This window comes from Mus caroli, unplaced genomic scaffold (assembly GCF_978045245.1).
Source record: "Mus caroli unplaced genomic scaffold, Mus_caroli_1 scaffold_4, whole genome shotgun sequence".
Lineage (NCBI taxonomy): Eukaryota > Metazoa > Chordata > Mammalia > Rodentia > Muridae > Mus > Mus caroli.
Genome location: NW_028227259.1, coordinates 106,116,956 through 106,135,216, shown reverse-complemented (window position 1 = coordinate 106,135,216; position 18,261 = coordinate 106,116,956). Strand labels below are relative to the sequence as shown.

The 18,261-nt window shown below is 45.2% G+C and overlaps 1 protein-coding gene across 9 annotated transcripts in view; it reads left to right on the top strand.

The window, feature by feature from the left end:
• The window catches only part of Wdfy3 (WD repeat and FYVE domain containing 3), a 238,750-nt gene that overhangs the window by 168,265 nt on the left and 52,224 nt on the right, over positions 1–18,261 (top strand). For 6 of the 9 annotated variants that reach the window (XM_085836928.1, XM_029478028.2, XM_085836934.1 and 3 more), the window contains 11 exons: positions 575–695; positions 1,120–1,337; positions 2,805–3,040; positions 4,617–4,751; positions 6,517–6,696; positions 7,959–8,192; positions 11,988–12,087; positions 13,723–13,883; positions 14,752–14,981; positions 16,006–16,115; positions 17,779–17,961. In XM_085836928.1, the coding sequence (XP_085693054.1) occupies positions 575–695; positions 1,120–1,337; positions 2,805–3,040; positions 4,617–4,751; positions 6,517–6,696; positions 7,959–8,192; positions 11,988–12,087; positions 13,723–13,883; positions 14,752–14,981; positions 16,006–16,115; positions 17,779–17,961 (1,908 nt within the window). The remainder of the gene's footprint in view (positions 1–574; positions 696–1,119; positions 1,338–2,804; positions 3,041–4,616; positions 4,752–6,516; positions 6,697–7,958; positions 8,193–11,987; positions 12,088–13,722; positions 13,884–14,751; positions 14,982–16,005; positions 16,116–17,778; positions 17,962–18,261) is intronic. The other 3 variants (XM_085836931.1, XM_029478035.2, XM_085836932.1) reach the window with 2 other exon arrangements.

Below are 18,261 nucleotides of genomic sequence, written 5' to 3'. Positions count from 1 at the left end.
GCTTTGAACTGTGGCTGGTGAAAGCCAGCTGTCTGCTGGGTTGCTTCATTTTAGAAGGTTTTGACAGATTGTCTCCAAGACCGTAGTTCAGATACAAAAGTGGATGCCTAAGGACACCTGGGTCTGGATCTGCAACATTCCAAGTCTTCATAATTGGAAAGTTCTGCCACGTGTATCAAAGGTTTAAGATGGGTGTTGCCTGTTCAGGGAATGTGCGTTCACAGTGCCGCATTAACCTGTATCTGTAAGGAAAGAGAAGGTTCCCAACCTGCCTGGGGAGGTTCTGTAGGAGACATTGTTCTTATTCATACGGTTTTAATTGATGGCTTCCTCCTTCTGTGGAAGAGAGGGGGGTATTAGTTAAAATATCAAAGAGGTCTGAAGTCTTCAGTGTTACAGCTCTTGGTAATGCTGGAGGCATAAGTGAATCACTGTCAGGGTCCTAAAGAGAAACTGTTTAGCCAGCTCACTTTCTTCCCTGCTATAGTGGAAAGCTTTCCTGGAGATGTCAAGGTGCAGAGTGGGCGTTTTATCTGTTACCTCTGGGGTGTATAATGTGTTTCCTTCCTTTTAGGAGCAGAAGAGGAGTTTGGAGGTCTTGTGTCTGCTAACCTTATACTTTTGAGGAACAGACTCCTAGACATCTTGCTAAAGCTAGTTTATACATCTAAAGAAAAGACAAATATTAACTTACAGTAAGTGAAACCTTTTTAGAATTGATAATCCTGGCCGGGTAGTAGTTAGTGGTGCATACTTAAACCCCAGCACTCAGGCGGCAGAGGCAGGTGGATCTCTATACATTCGAGGCCAGCCTGGTCGACGTATTGAGTTTTAGGACAGCCAGGGTTGTCTCCAAAACAGAGAGAGAGAGAGAGAGAGAGAGAGAGAAAGAGACAGAGAGAGAGAGAGAGAGAAAGGAGGAGGAGGAGGAGGGAGAACATGAGGCACTAGTCCTGCATGCTGTCACTTTCTGAGACTTGCATGGACTTTAATGAGTTGACTTGAACTCTGAAACTCACAGTGTCTCATAAACAAGGCTCAGTTGTATTTTTTCTAATAATGAAATGTGAGTTCCTGACACGGACTCTATTTCACTGAAGCCATCCTATATTTGAACAGGGCTTGTGAAGAGCTGGTCAGGACACTGGGTTTCGACTGGATCATGATGTTCATGGAAGAGCACTTGCATCCCACCACAGTCACGGCTGCCATGAGGATTCTTGTGGTCCTGCTGAGTAACCAGTCCATTCTAATCAAGTTTAAAGAGGGACTCAGTGGCGGGGGCTGGCTGGAGCAGACAGATTCCGTCCTGACAAACAAGATTGGAACTGTGTTAGGTAAGAGACTACAGGAGCTTGCTGCTTCAAAATAAGCAGCTATTCTCTGCTTTTTAAATCTTGTGTCTCCCAGTCCATATCGTAGCCATTGGGAGTTGTGGATTTTAGTAACAATAAAAAGAAGAACTTACAGTCTTCCAAACTCAAACTAACGCCAGAGAGGAGAGAGAGTTTTACGACGTGGAAATGTAAAGAACTGGTTGTGCTTAGATGGGAACATACAGCCCTCTTTGATCATTAACTCAGTAATTAGCAAATGACGGAGGAACTGCCCAGGAAGAGGGGTCAGGAGTTTGTGCTTCCTGTGTCCATAGCTATCCATTTGCCACATGTCTTTGTGAAGCATAAATGTGTCCTCCACAGCTCAGACTAAAAGGCAAAGACATGGCTGGGGCTGAAGTCAGTCACACAGCTGGGAGGTGTCAGAATTTAAGCCCCAGTGACTCAGATGTAAGTGGCAGCATCTATGTCACGTGGTAGATTGCTGTACAATTTTTCTATGACTAAGTCACACTGGGCCACTGATTAAGGTACATAGACTTAAAGCAACCCAGACATAAATTGTTCTTTTATTGTGTTAAATAATAGTTTCTCTTATCCTCACACAACATTAGAAAAAAATGTGTCTCCTCTTGGAATTTAATAGCTTCAGAGCGGAAGTCAGTCGTCCATCTAGTGACTTCTGCTCACCAGTTTCTGTTGGAGTCCTGACTGACATTCACTCAGCACAGAGCACTGTCCTAGGAATGGGGTGGCAGAGAGACCACGCTTGGTCTGTGTGCTGAAGCTCATGTGTGCTCGGGCACTCCTGTGGAGGCCGGCTGATAGGTGATGCATGTTCTTAGCCATAGCAGTGGCTCTCTCCTAGCGATCTCTGACAGAGCTAGAGAGGACCGTGGGTGACCCACTCAGCTTGTTGGGACCACAGCCACCGTTGGCCTGGATCTGCCTTTCCCAGGCCTGGCCGCCTCTGACACAGTACAGACTGTGACGTACAGGGAAGTCATCTTTTCTAAATGTAATCTTAAACCTGAATCCATGCATAATTTAAGGGCAACAAGTTTATGGGGTTTTTTTGTTTTGTTTTGTTTTGAGGATAAATGGAATGTATTAACTTCACTTTACTGAGTGTATTTTGAAGCGTACCATCTTCTGTTTGACTCTAGGCTCAGCTCCACGTAATTCTTTTGGAAACCTGAGCGTGGGGATGTTAGCCCTCTTTTGGATCAAGATCGCTCTTCTAATGAACCAGGGCTCGGTTCACTAGGAGACGCTTTCATAGAGCTGTATGTGGCTCTCCCAGCTCTCTATTAGAACCTGGAGCCTACAGGGCAGCTCTGCTAAAGATGGGCCAGCCATCAGCTGAGAGTGGGCTAAAGAGAGCTGAGGTCTGCAGGTCTGGACAGGTGTGTCCCGCCTGCGTTGGGGCTCTTGGTTGCTAACTCTCTTCCCGACTCTCTCCTCTAGGATTCAATGTGGGCAGGAGTGCCGGAGGGAGATCCACGGTCAGGGAGATTAACCGGGACGCCTGCCATTTTCCCGGTTTTCTGGCTCTCCAGTCTTTCCTCCCTAAGCACACGAATGTCCCTGCCCTCTATTTTCTCCTTATGGCCTTGTTTCTGCAACAGCCAGTGAGCGAGCTGCCTGAGAACCTGCAGGTCAGTGTGCCTGTCACCAGCAGCCGATGTAAGCAGGGTTGCCAGGTAGGAATTACCTAGTAAGGTGTCACTGTAAAACTTACAGATACCGTTACTTCTGACGTTTAAAGTTTGATTTGAGAATTCTAAAAACCTGAACATTTGCTAGGTAATTGTCCTAAAAGGACATGTTTTTTGTTTTGCTTCTTCTCTTTCTGGTTGTTCTGTATGATGATCTGTGCACACGGACCTCCGGTGACAGTCACGATGGTCTAAAGGATTGTTTTGAGTAATGTAGCTTTACCTAAAAATAGGATTTCACTTTCAGATCATTATAAATGAAGGGAGGGTCGGGGAGATACTGAGGCTGCAAGGTGCTTGATGTGTAAGCTTCAGGACCTGGGTTCAGATTCCCAGACCCCAAGTAAGAAGCCACCATGACTGCACATCCTATGTGACCGCTGGAGCTCATTGACTATGTGAGCCAACGTGGTGAACTTCAGGATCAAGGAAGGGACTTTGTCTCAAAACCTAAGAGTGAAGGCTAGAGAGTGATGAAGGAGAGGCACCGGATGTCAGCCTTGGGTCTCCACACACATCTGCTTATTGTGTATGTTTGCATGTGTGCACACCTGTGAACACACACACACAGGCACACACACGAGAATTTGATTTGAAAAATATTTTTAATTTCTCAATGGCTGAATAACATTTACATTCTCAGGAAACCATCAGTGATTTGAGTTGTCCTTGAAGACTGCTAAAATTGTCTAAATGTAGCTTATGTCTGTGGCTTCATAAGACTTTAGCCTTTAAATTCAAATTTGCTTCCATCTTGTATTTGATATTCACTATTCGAGTCACTTTCACTATTTGAGCAAACACTTCCCATGAAATCCTGAGTAGCCCCCTTAGTGAATGGAGGCAGAGACTTGTGAACAGCAGGGTGTGCCTTCCCAGGTGCTCCTGACTCGCACTGCACTGTGCACATGAGTGTTAACTAAACTGCTCTCAGGAGTCTTGTCTTGTCAGATCTTACTTGTAAGTAGCGTAAATTCGAGTCATTGTTTGGAGAGTGAGTTAACTGTGCTTCTAGAGACTGCTTGCTTGAGACTGTCACATTTATAATTCCATATTTTGCTAGTGCATGTGGGGGTTGTGGCCATATTTTGTCTTGGAAAAAAAAGGCTGAGATGGAGCAGGGTGATTGCTGGGGGGCACCGTAACCAACCAAGTTCTGACATACAGAATGGAGGGTTAGCACTGACTTGTTTATCATTACTTGGTTTAAAAGGGAGGGAGGGAGGGAGGGAGGGAGGGAGGGAGGGAGGGAGGGAGGGAGGGAGGGAGGGAGGGAGGGAGGAAGGGAGGAAGGAAGGAAGGAAGGAAGGAAGGAAGGAAGGAAGGAAGGAAAGAAAGAAAGGGAAGGGGAGGAAGGAAGGGAAGGAAGAAAGAAAAGAGAAAAGGAAGGAAGGAAGGAAGGAAAGAAAGAAAGAAAGAAAGAAAGAAAGAAAGAAAGAAAGAAAGAAAGAAAGAAAGGAAGAAAGAAAAATAGTTTTAAAGAAATTTTAGGATATCGGAATTTCTAAGGATCTCCTAGAAAAAGCTGGTAGTAACTGGCCATTGCTCGTTTGATCTGCAGTTTGATCTGGATTCCATCTGGACATTTATCTTTGGCGTCCCTGCCTCTAGCGGAACGGTGGTCTCTTCCATCCACAACGTGTGCACAGAGTCTGCGTTCCTGCTGCTTGGGATGCTGCGCAGCATGCTGAACTCAGTGAGTTGTGGAGGGCGGGAGAGCCTGTGTGCACTTGCACGTGATGCTGGCTGCTGGGGATGCGCTCGAGATGCTGGGGTCTTACAAACAAAGCTTGCTGGTATCTACTGTGGCCACTTACTTCCTTGTCCCGCCAGCCCCCACCCTGTCTTCTTAGCTTTGGTCAGGTAGCCAGGCATTGGTGCCTTTAATCCCAGCACTCAGGAGGCAGAGGCAGGTGGATTTCTGAGTTTGAGGCCAGCCTGGTCTATAGGGTGAGTTCCAACAACCAGGGCTATACAGAGAAGCCCTGTCTGGAAAAACAAAACAAAACAAACAAACAAACAAAAAAGACCACAGAATAGAGGCTGGGGGTGTGGCTCGGTGGTAGACCATTTCTCTGTCATGTGTGAGCTGGGGTTTCATACTCTGCTCCTGGTGTTTCAGACATGCTAGCTTCTTTGTACTTCTATTTCCCAAGTTTAGATGTCTGGTGATAACTGTGTTTACCTTGTAGTGTGTGAGGATTTAATGAAAAAAATATGCACCCAAATTACTTTTAAGAGTATCATAAGTACTAATATTACTAACATTAGATATATTAATAGATACACATATAAAATCATGGTATCATGTGTATATTATGTAGTTACATGTTGACATAATTTTTTTGTTGTTTTGGTTTGGGTTTTTTTTTGGTTTTTTTGAGACAGGTTTCTCTGTGTAGCCCTGGCTGTCCTGGAACTCACTCTGTTGACCAAGCTGGCCTCGAACTCAGAAATCCACCTGCTTCTGTCCCCAAGTGCTGAGATTAAAGGTGTGTGCCACCACTGCCCGGCCATGTTGAGATTCTTAAACCACTCTTAATTAGATGTTAAAACACCAACAGGCAAATATTTTCTTTTTCATACTTTGTCTTATTTTGAACCTAGAGATAAAGAATTAGAAGTGACAGCCCCTGCCCCCGTGTGTCCGGTGAAAGATGACGTAGCTCATGCACAGCTTAGAAGTGTGTGTCAGAAGGGAGGCTGACCTAGATTCCTTGAATTAGATCTATCTGAGGGCTGTAATTTTAATTCGCACTGTTGTTTATCATCTAAAAACATTAAATTCGTCCCCTTGGGGTTCCCTGGGGGTCTCACTCTCATGCTGGGTTCATAGCCAAATGTCTGTATTAAGGAAGATGCCACTCTCGGGGCAGGTATCAGGAATACGTATTTTTCAAGTGCTTGTATGTGCATCTTTTCTTTCCTGCTCACCTATAGTGCTGTGGAGTGTCAGTACTGGCATGGCACTGTGCTGTAGCGCAAGGCTCACAGGGAGAAGACCGCTCTGCATCTTTATCTTACTCCCCGTTTTCTGACAGGATGCACAGGAACAGTGAGCCACTGGGATTCAGGCCATACTCACGCTGAGAGCAGCAACTGTTCTTAGCTGCGCTGCGGGGACGCTGGCCACGTTTCTAAGGATGTGGCTGGTTTTCTGGCTTTTAGATTGGTTTACATGTGGGCACACACATCTTTGCTCATGTGTGATTTATAAAGTTTTGGATCAATGATATCTGCAGGGTTGAAAAATAACATAATAAGTGCCCCTCCCTGCACACTCCCCCCTTCTCCTATCTGAATTGAGACAAGGTCTCAGGTAGCCCAAGCTAACCTTAAACCAGGTAGCCGAGGATGACCTTAACTCCTGATCTTCCTCCCCACGGTCCACAAGCCCAGCTTGGGTGCTCTTGGAAGTGTCACTTGGCTAACACGATCGCTGTCTCTTGCCCCTGTATTAGCCATGGCAGTCAGAAGAGGAGGGCTCGTGGCTCCGAGAGTATCCAGTGACCCTGATGCAGTTCTTTAGGTACCTGTATCACAACGTCCCAGACCTCGCTTCCATGTGGCTGAGCCCCGACTTCCTGTGTGCCTTAGCAGCCACCGTCTTCCCCTTCAACATCCGCCCGTACTCAGAGATGGTAAGGCGAGGGAGGGGATGGAGATGATGGTCAGGCTGGAGTCGATCTGCTCTGGTGGAGAGCAGACCTGTGTTTTCCTAAGCTCCTGACCAGCTTGCTGTTTGTCACTCTCTGTCCCACCTCTCTGTCACTGTCTGCTCCTTCTGTCTTCCCTCAGAGCCTGAGTTCTGACCTGCTCTCCTCCACCCTTCTCCAGGCTCTCCGTGCTCCCCCAGGCTCCCTGATGTCATCCCCAGCCAGGCAGCTACCATTGCAGACCTTGCCCATAGAATGGTGGCTGTGTCTTTAGGGAGAACAGGACTGTTGCCAAATGGAGCTGCTTTCTTTTCTGTTTTGAAAAGTAGATGTTTGCTGGACTTCATTTTTAGCAAGTGACTCACAGAGTTGACTTTCTTTGTAAATGATAAAAGGAATGTGATTATTTCTGCTCAGCTTTTCTTACCTAGGCTCAGCCTGTTATTTTGTTACAAACGTTAATGGGAAACCTTAGGCTTGTGGTCAGACACAACACAGATAATTCCATCCTCTCACACAGGCCCAAAGACACAGCTTCTGATTCTTGCAGGGGCTGAAGTAATGGTCCTTCTTCATACTAATTTTTCTGTTTCTGTAAGTGTAGAAAGCTCATTCCAGACTTATAAAGAGATACACATGGGTGATTCCTGACCTCAACACCCGGCTGGATTATAGTTTTAGAATCCTAGGCTTGGTTTAAAAAGTGTGCATGTGGGTGTGTATGAGTGTGTGCTCGTGTGTGCACTGGAGCATGTGAGTGCTTGTATATAAAGTTCCTTACCAGCATTTGTGTCTTGTTTACTGAAGAAAAGAAAAAGAGAGAGAGAAACCTCAACCCTTGGGGGTCACCATTATACTATATTCCTCCATTACCTGTGACATTGGCTTTTCCCATGTGCAGACGATCACCCTCCTGTTACCAATTCATTTATGTGAAGTGTTTATAACCCCCATAAAGCCGGTATATTACTCACGGTCAGTAAGAGAGTGACATGGCATAGTGCCAGATGGCTGCCTTGGACGCAGTATACAGCCATGATGTGATAAGCTGAATGGGAAGAAGAGGCTCCGGGCAGGTAGTGCACTTCCGATGGTACCATGGCACCACTGCTGCCGCCACAGTTTTGATTTGCTTTGTTCTGTTTAGCTTTGGTTTTTATTTGTTTGTTTCTTTGTTTGTTTTAGCACACGTGCCGTGAAGGTGCTACATAAACTCTGATTCGATCCCGCCTGATTTCCTTCGCTAGGTGACAGATCTGGATGACGAGGTCGGGTCTCCAGCAGAAGAGTTTAAAGCCTTCGCCGCGGACACGGGGATGAACAGGAGCCAGTCTGAGTACTGTAACGTGGGCACCAAGACCTATCTGACCAATCACCCGGCTAAGAAGTTTGTCTTTGACTTCATGCGAGTCTTGATCATCGACAACCTCTGTCTCACCCCAGCCAGCAAGCAGACGCCACTGATCGATCTGTTGTTGGAGGTAACGACAAAGAAACGTGTGTAGCGCCTTCCTGCATCGCTTTTATAGTGAGAGCATTCATCGCCGATTGCATTCTGTGCAGAATACTTTTAGGCTTCCAGTTCTTCTGGATGACATGGGCAGAACATGGGAGGGTGCACAGCTTTTAACGTTACACACGTGTTATTCTCTGTTTGTTCTGCTTTTTTCATTCTCTAAACATCCTTCTGCCTTAGTCCTTTATCACCTCCCCCCGCCCCCCACCTATGGCATACTTTTCTGTTAAGGGTCAAATGACACTGCAGGTTTGTGGCACAGTTCCTCCCCTGTGCAGTGCTACTATGAAGGAACTAGGGAAGAGACAGGGCTATGCCAGCCCTCACTCTTCCCCATATCCTGATTCAAAGCAGTCTCGATCACCCACCGCCACTCCCACCCAGTACTTCTACCCCTGTCTGGTGCAGCTTACAAACTTTTCCCACAGGCAGCAGGCTCCTGTTCGTCCCTTCCTGTGATGGGTGACAGGAATCAGCTGCACAGGAGAAGAGAGATTCTGCAGCTTGAGTGCCATCGTGGCTGGCTGTAAAGGTGAACCATCCCTGAAAACTGCTTTCAGATGCTCATCTGGAGCTGGGCATGCCACCCTGAGGGAGACTGTTACAAGGCTGTGGCTTTGATTCTAAACAGTGGTATCGAATGATCAAGATAAGAAAATATTCACCTATTGGCATCACTAAAGAAAATAGATCAAGAGAGAGAGTCTAAATGACTCATCCCCGGCTGGTTCTTCTGGCCAGTGCATGCACAAGGTGCCAAAGAGCCTTGCTGTGCATTATGTGAGGTTAGTGTTGGGGCACTGCTCTCTTCAGAGGGAGGAATGGACAAACAAGCAGTTCCTCTGCTCCCTCTAGTGGCAGATGCAGTTATGCAACCTCAAAACCACTCCTGTGAAAAACATCTCAGTGTGGCCAATTAAAAGAAGTCGCTACAGAATTTAGGAGCATCTTAACCAGGCTACAAGTGTTTAAAATGGGCAGAAAGAATAATGTGTCAGCAGTAAGCCACATGGTTAAAAACTTGCCTGTTAGAACTTGTTCCTCTGGGAACCTTGAGGAGGTCACGGGCTAGGGCTGGAGCTTGCTGGTGGAGCCTTGTGGTAGCCAGCGGTAATAGAGCTCACTGATGGAGCCTGGTGATAGTGCTCCATGGCGGAACTCTGTGATGGGCAAACAAGACAGCATGTCACCCAGTAATCCTGAAGAGCCTTGTGTGTAGGTTCCAGCTCTGTGACCTTGTCAAGCTCTGTACCTACTTTACTGTCTATTCATCTGTACAGCGATCTAACAATCGAGCCCGTCTCTGATAACTAAAATGAACATTAAACAAGATAGCACAGGTAATAGTTGGTAGTCATACATACTTGACATACAGAAAAGCCAAGAGACCTGGCTTAAGAGTATTAATGATTAAAAATTATTAAGATTATTACTAGTGATTGTTCTCAAGGCCTCTGCCAGAGTAGATGGACTTGCTACAGGTCAGATTGAGACGGGGGTAGGAGCACATGAGAGCGGAGCAGAGGAGTCAAAGCCAGCAGATCAGGTGAGGTTGGTCATGAACATTTCCTTTGTTCTGCATGATGTCATTAATTTTTTAGATGACAAAATATGGCGGGGGACTCTATCAAGACTCCTGGCTCTGTTCTCAGAAAAGGGAAGAGCATCTTGTTGTTCATAATCTTACTTGAACAGACAGTCTTAGAATACCAGCATATAGGGATGTGTGACCATGGCCTGTCTGCTCCACCTCTGCAGCTAAAGGCTGAGAACCTTACGTGACAAGAGCAGGATAGATTGATTAAAATTGCTTAGAGTTGGGCAAGTGACCATGTTACTCAAATGCTTGCACCGTTGGTTGACCCAGGAGTAGCACTGCCCACTCTAAGTATGTGACAGTGGACCTACCCAGAGCTCTGTTGTTAACAGAACAGGGAGAGATAGAAATGTCTTAGCACATTTCTAAGAACAACCCGACGGCTCCTTTACAAAGAGGGAATGGGGTTTCAGAGGAACATGCCTCTGTAGCAAACAAGGCAGATCCATCCCCGAGTTTTTCTTACAGCAGGACTTACTGCTACTCAGTGTCTCTAGTTCAGAAGGAGTTGTGGATGCATTTAGTCCTCTGATGCTTCAGAGTGACAATGAAATTTATATTTATGTTATTAACTGCCAGTTGCCACTTTGAAATAGATACATCCCATTTAGAGACAGCGTGTGACTGCTGGTTGTCAACTTGACACAACTAGAGTCACTTTGGAAAGAGATACTCTCAATTGAGAACATGCCACTACCAAGTGGCATGGTGGGCTGTGCCACCCCTGGACAAGTGGTCCTGGGTTGTATAAGAAAGAGGCTGAGCCAAGCCATGAAGAGCAGGTCGGATGGTCAGAAACACTCAGAGGGCTGTGGTTCCCTGTTTGTCTGCGAAGCACCAACAGCATGCCGCCACCTACATACACAAGAACGCTGTGGCAGTTGGGACTGTTCACTGTGTGAAAGGTCTGGCATTCCAGGAGGATAGCAAAGGGATTCTTCCTGCCATTTGCCAGGCTATGTACTTGAAAGTTAGGTGCCTGGGTTGTTCTGCCTAATGGCCAACAGAAACAGCTGTCAGTCGGAAGTTCAACTACGTCCTAAACTTTTGCTCAAAATAAGCACTCCACAGAGCTCCATCAGATTGCCAGCCGCACAGCTGTTCACTGTGCACAAACGGCACTGCCCATAGACAGCTGGAGGAGCATCCTCACTGGCTCCAGCCAGCCACAGTGCTCCCCTCCACAGATGGGAAAACATACAGCCCATAGCTTCCTCCCTCTTAACGAAATGAAGCTCCACACTGAACTGTGGGCCTAAGTAACTTTTTCTTTGAATATCTCTTCCCCATTGATGACTCTTGGCTACTGTATTTCTTGACTTCTTACATTTACTTTAATGACGTTATGGCTTATTTCATATACTTTTCCTTATAAACTGCTGAAATGAAATATAATGGTGAGTTACCAAATATTTTCCACATATGATTGTTGTAGTAAATATTATTTGGGGGGCTTACTTCAGTTAGATGATAGAGTTCCCAAGTAAAAGACACAAAAGCATTTATATTTACAATAAGCCTTAAAGCACTAGAGCTGGGTACATATCAATGCTCTTTGCTATTTTGTCCACTTCTCTGTTAATAACCCCAAGGTATAACTTGGCACTTTCAGCTTGGGCCATTCCTACTCCAGCAGGCCGGCCCTCATGGCCATGTGCTCAGGGTCCACCTACCCCATGGTGGCTTCTTCCTTCTTCCTCTCTCCTCCATGGTCCCTGTCTGAGACCCCAATGGGACCACCAGCCCTGCCTACCTCTCCTCCCAGCTACAGGCTGTAGGGATCTTTATGAATAAATCAGGGTTAATTTGGGGCAAGGTTTACACAACAGAGGCTGGTATATGCAAGGATTCGTTCATCTTGGAGCAAGCCGGCCTTGGGATACAGTATTTGGCCTTTGAATACATTGTAGTACCAGACTAACCCGTTTGGGTTCAGGGTTTGGAAAGAATCATTTCGGTGATGGGGGCTTTTTCTCTATACTCTTTAAGATTCTGTGGCTTGTAAGCACAGATGGCCCTTCTGTGCCAGTCTCCTCCATGGACCAGCTTGGGCTGGTTTCATCTTTCTGACATAGTTTACAGTGTAAGTATGGTGGGGCCCGTGTTTTATGTAGTTAGTATCTTTCTGATTCTGATGTGTGTGTGTGTTGTTTTAATATACAGGCTTCCCCTGAGAGATCTACAAGAACTCAGCAAAAAGAGTTCCAGACCCACGTTCTGGACAGCGTGATGGATCACTTGCTGGCGGCTGATGTGTTATTGGGTAATGCTGGGTTTAATTTTTAAAGGGCTTGTATTCTCACTTTCCCCTCTCCAAGCTCCACATTCTCCTTCCTTCTGTCTCTAGTCTGGCCCATTATATAACTTTTTTTTTTAATGTTTGAGATGATACATTCATGTTTTTGCGCACAGCTGTTTGCTAGTGTCACTATAGAGTGCTGTGTTTTTGTGCACATATGCTTATCCATATTGTTGCTGATAGACATATGAAATGTTCCAGGTAGAGACAGCACCACTGCTGTAAACATTCTTATTCAGCAGTTACAAGCATGTAGATAATGTGTGTCTGTATGGTGGCCAAGTTTCCAGGATGTGCACGCTTGTCTTCAGGATGTGTTTCTGAAAGGTCAAAATGCACTGGACTGTATTCTCTTAAAGCGCTTGAATTGCCACATGAAAGTAACACCTGAGACATTTACAATAGAGACATCCCTTATGTACCAGACAACATGAAATTCAAAGAGAAGAAAATGTATCGGCTCGAAGCCAGGTGTAGTGTGGCTACCTGTCATTCATGCGCAATGACAGAAGCTATATCAGGGGGATTGCAGGTTCAAGGAAAGCCTGGGCTACCTCATGAGACCCTTCTCAAAAAGCCAAAGTATAAGTCGTAGCAATTTACTCTACATACTACTCTTTTTTTTTTTAATTTTTTTAAAAAAAATCTATTTATTATTATATCTAAATACCCTGAAGTTGTCTTCAGACACACCAGAAGAGGGCGTCAGATCTCATTACAGATGGTTGTGAGCCACCATGTGGTTGCTGGGATTTGAACTCAGGACCTTTAGAAGAGCAGTCAGTGCTCTTAACCACTGAGCCATCTCTCCAGCCCTACATACTACTCTTGAGTGATCACTTGAATCGTAGAACCTCTGTGCTGGTAAATTAATATTTTCTTGCAAAGTAATTTGCCAGAAGTAATCTTCAGTCAGTCAGTATGCAGCTGTGTTTTCAAAACTAGACATCAGCTCACATTTTTGTGCCTGTTCTCTGCTGAGATCATCTGTGCCACAAAAGGATACAGAATGAGCACCCTAGCAGGGGATAACAAAGGATCTTGTATGTGGAGCCTCGGGATGGTGCAGTGTGGGCGAGGAGGGCTGGTCTGAACCAGTGTGTTCACAACAGCCCAAGGGGGTTACCTGGTTAGGGGAGACTGCACTGCTGGTCACAGCGGTCTGAGGCACTTGGCTGAAGTCCCTCGGTTTCTTCTGAATCTTACATCACTTTATTGCTGTGGGAAGTGAGCCACAAATAGTTTTCATTCCCACTCACTATTCACAGATAGTCCATCTTTAATTGACCCTTTTTATCAGGTGGAAATATACTGACTGCTGCTGACAGTTCTAGCTTCTCACAGGCTGGCTTTAAGTGTAAGACTTTCAGCCCTCAGAGCTTTAAACCTGAGAAAATATTCTTTCCCGTGTTTATCCTGATTTCCATCTGTGCATGTCGTTTTCTTAAGATAGTCCCTAAGAGCATGCACTCATGGTTCATGAGGACGGTCGGGTACACTCAGTTGCCTTAGCCTGTGTCTTTAGGGTCTTGTGCCTATAGATAGCAATTTTCTTTTTCTTTTTCTTTTTCTTTTTTTCTTTTTTCTGCCTGGTTTTAGGGGAAGACGCGTCTCTGCCTATTACCAGTGGAGGAAGCTACCAGGTATTGGTGAACAACGTGTTTTATTTCACACAACGCGTGGTGGACAAGCTTTGGCAAGGCATGTTCAACAAAGAATCTAAACTTCTTATAGATTTTATCATTCAACTCATTGCACAGGTAATCCATCGTCACTATTCACTGGAGTACATGTCTTTCTTTGGATAATCCTTTTCCTATTGTGTCAAAATTGCTGGAAGTAGATGTAACTAGTGAGATAGTGAATATTCTCAGGTGTACCCAAACTTTGTAAAAAGTGAATTTTCATTTTGGTTTGGGTTGTTGTTTCTTTCTTTGACCATTTGTTTTCTAACAAGAAAGATAAAGAAAGAAACAAAGGGCATGTAGTTTAGTAGGTGGAGAGAATTGAAGTAGTTGGGAAGGAAAACCCGAGATCAGAATCTATAGCCAGAAGAAATAAAATTTTCAACTAAAAAAAAAAGGGCAAATTTCCTTTCACAATTCCATGAGTGACATATGGTGATTATGAACAAATTTAAAGATTTAAGAAATAAATGAAAAGAAAAAACCTCTCCTCCCTATGCCCTACTGCAACCCTTGCCCTGTGTGGGGTTCTGCTGGTGTGATTGGGTGGACCATCCCCTCTGAATTTATAGTTAAGCATTTATAGTTAAGCCAAAGAGAGCAGCTCTCAACTGTGGGGTGAAGCCCCAGAGCAGCGTAGCTCCCACTGGAGTTCTGGTCAACTCTTCAATCAGCATAAGAGACCATTCATCCTAACTGAGTAGTGTGGTGAGACCTCCGTACAGGGGCTGTTTGTACGGGACTCTCTTCGTTCTTAAATTGTGTTTATGTGTCTTGGGGGTTCTGAATCCGTAATAGCAAGGGCGCAGGATTTTTCAGCCAAGCACTCCGGGGTCTTAGCATGATGGCTCTTGGGTAGTAGCCGATGCGAGCATGCTTGTGAACGACAGCAGGGGTTTGCATTTCTGTCCTTTTACTAAAAAAATCTCTTTCATTTCTTCAGTCGAAGAGACGGTCGCAGGGCTTGTCGCTGGATGCAGTGTATCACTGCCTCAATCGGACCATCCTGTATCAGTTCTCCCGCGCGCACAAAACCGTCCCTCAGCAAGTCGCCCTCCTCGATTCTCTCCGGGTGCTTACTGTGAACCGGAACTTAATCCTGGGACCCGGAAACCACGACCAGGAATTCATTAGCTGTCTCGCTCACTGCCTGATTAATCTACATGCTGGAAGGTAAATCTCCCGGGTTGTGTTTGCCCTGCTGTCTGTGGTTCCTTATGTGATAACGAGTGCCTTCTTGCTTTTAATTATTTTTGTCTACCACTTTATGAAAGCTGTACAGGGCAAGTGTTGCAGTTTAGCAGAAACAATAAGGACTTTGTTTTCCTTTTCATTTAGTTTTACATCTAAATCTTTCATAATCACCATATGTCATTCATGTAATTATAAAAGGACATTTACTTTTTCATTGAAAAAATATGTTTTATACATCCCTGATCATGGTTTCCCCTCAGAGGTTCTCCCCACTGACCCACCAATAGACCCTTTTTCTTTCTCTCTCTTTAGAAAACAAGCAGGTTAAGAAAACAAAAATAAAAACAAATAAACCAGAATAAAAAGAAAACAGAGAAAAACCGGCAAGAAACTCACAGGCACACGTGTGCACAAACAAAACCCCTAAAAGCACAAAACCAGAAACCATTATATGCCAGCAAAAGCCAGTAAGAAATAAACAAATAAAAAGATAAATCCCAAAGCAATGTGAGACAGAGTGCCTACAAAGTTATCACTGGGCTCCTGTTGTGTTGGCCATCTTCTGCTGTGGAAGGAAGAGTGTAGTTATCTTCAGGGAGGGAAGAGCTTGGCACTTCAGAGCAGCTGTTAAATGTCTCACTGCTACTGAAGCACAGAGTGAGCTACAGACTGGAGGGGCCACAGGCATGCAAGCAGTGGCCCTAGAGAAGAGACCGTTTTGTAACTTTAAGATTAAAAACGTTAACGCCAGTCTAAAGTGCCCTAATGATAACACGGCAGTCTGGATCCCTAGAAACTTTCTGAACCACGTGCAGCTCCATGTGTTTGTGAGATCATTTCTTAAAAATGGCGCCTCTGCGGTAAATTCGTCTGCTGAATGTCTGGGTGGCGGTAACGGAGTGATGTGATGAGGCCCGTGCTTACACGCGTCTGCAGAGTAATTCATAGTGATTACAGCTTTCGGCTATACCATCCCTTCAGATATCTGGTTTGAATGTTTCAGCAGTGTGGAAGGATTTGGACTGGAAGCCGAGGCGCGCATGACCACGTGGCACATCATGATTCCCTCGGACATCGAACCAGACGGTGGCTACAGCCAAGACATCAGTGAAGGTAATCTTCCCGCTGATGGTGCTAGTGTCGTTCATTTCCTGTCCTTACACATAACAACAGTGGTTTCAGATACCACGAACACAGCCAACCTGTACACATGCCAGCCTCCAGGCAGACCACTAAGCCCGATGACGCTCACCTTCAACCTTCTTCGGAAAGGTGGTGGCATCTGTGCTGAAGATGCTACCCAGCATTGCCGAGAACTGCTGATGTTTGTGTTGGCACGTCCCCACTAGAGACAGATCTCTTCTGAGACAGGTTGTTGTTGGTACCACTTGATACCTTCTGGGTTTGTTTTTGAGTCAGGGATTCACTACATACCCAGGCAGACCTTGAACTCACTGTGTGAGCTCTGCAGACTAGCCTCGTCAGTCTCACTGGGAACTCATGACACTGTAGATTGTGGAGCTGCTCTGACCTACTGAGTCAGTCTCCAGGGCTGGCGACTGACTGTCAATCACAAGTCCTTCTAGGGGCTCAAAGGCTTGCTAAGGATGGATGGGCAAGCGGCTGTGAGTGGGTTATAAACTGAAGCAGCTACAGGGGAGCGCAAAGGGTCCTCAAAAACAAACAAACAAGCAAACAAATAACAAAACAGAAGCCAGCTGTGTGGTACATACCTTTAATACCAGCACTCAGGAGGCAGAAGCAGGCAGGTGCCTGCCAGTTCAAGGCCAACAACAAAGACTATAGTGAAATAGAAAAAAAGCTATTGTATGACCTATGTTATGGCCTCTCCTGGATATATACCTAAAGGGCCAAGTTAGCTTACCATAGTGATGTCTGAATATCCACATTGATGTCTGTGCTGTGCCACTATTCACAACAGCCAGGAAGTAGAAGCAGCCTAGAAAAGAAATTGTGTACACAGACATAATGGGATTTTGTTTAACAAAGAGAAAAAGGAAATCTTGCCATTTGCAGAAAAAAGTAAGATGGTTCTAGAAATTGTTATTAAGTGAAATAAGCTGGACTCAGAGAGAGATACTACCCATGTACATCATATGTGGGACCTAGATTTAAATGTGTGTACATGTAGGAGAGATGGGAAGGTCGTGAGAGTTAAAGGGGTCACCATGAGAGAGAGTGGGGAGATCCTGAGAGTAAGGTGAGAGAGGAGTGTGGTGGGATGCAGGAGATGAGGAAGATGGGGCTCTGTGGGGGAGGTCAGTGGACAAGAGCTGACTGAATGGTGTGTGTGTGTGTATGTGTGAAAATGCCATAATGAAAACACCTAAGGATACTTGTTTTGTATTCTATCTGAAAATTAATTTAAATATAAAGAAAATAAAGTAAAAAATTGTTTTTAAGGGCCCATTGACAGAGCACTTGTGATCCTGGATTCAGTTGGGGGTAAAGGACTGAAATATCAATTCTTATCTGAAATTTAGAAGATAAATGCTTACAGGTTTTTTTTTTTTTATAAATGAATAATACAGCATCTTCTCATGAGTGTAAAGTTTGTTATAATATTTTCCACATAGGCAAAACTTAACTTTGGCTTCTCATCTACATTAAATACCTCTTTTCATTGAACTGTATATAATCTAATTGTTTTGTTTTACAATTAAATACAATAGTTCAGATTCCCAGATGGAAAGCAGGAAGAAGAGAGCTGCCTTTGTCTTCTCTCTGGATCCTTTTCTTTCTTCCCGTTTTCCAGGGCGCCAGCTTCTCATTAAAGCCGTCAACAGAGTCTGGACTGAGCTGATCCACAGTAAGAAACAAGTCCTGGAGGAACTCTTCAAGGTCAGCCTGCCCGTGAACGACAGGGGCCACGTGGACATAGCCCTTGCGCGGCCACTCATCGAAGAGGCTGGTCTGAAATGCTGGCAGAATCATTTGGGTAAGAAGGGTCCCCGGGGTCCACTGCTGCCGCCCCTGTGCACACTGCAGACTGTTTCCGCCTTGTACAGCTGAGGCTCTGCGCTGGCCACCTATGGGCTTAGACGATAGCACCTCGCAGATGGCACGATCTAAGCTAGATCCCCACAGCCTTTTATCTGTGACAGTGAAATTTTAGAAGCCCGTAAAACGTGGTTTTCTTATTAAAACCGCCTTGGTAGCTATTTTTATCATCTTAGGTACACACAGTCATCTGTTTGGTTATGGTGATATTGAAGTGCTGTGCTATGGTACAGTGCCC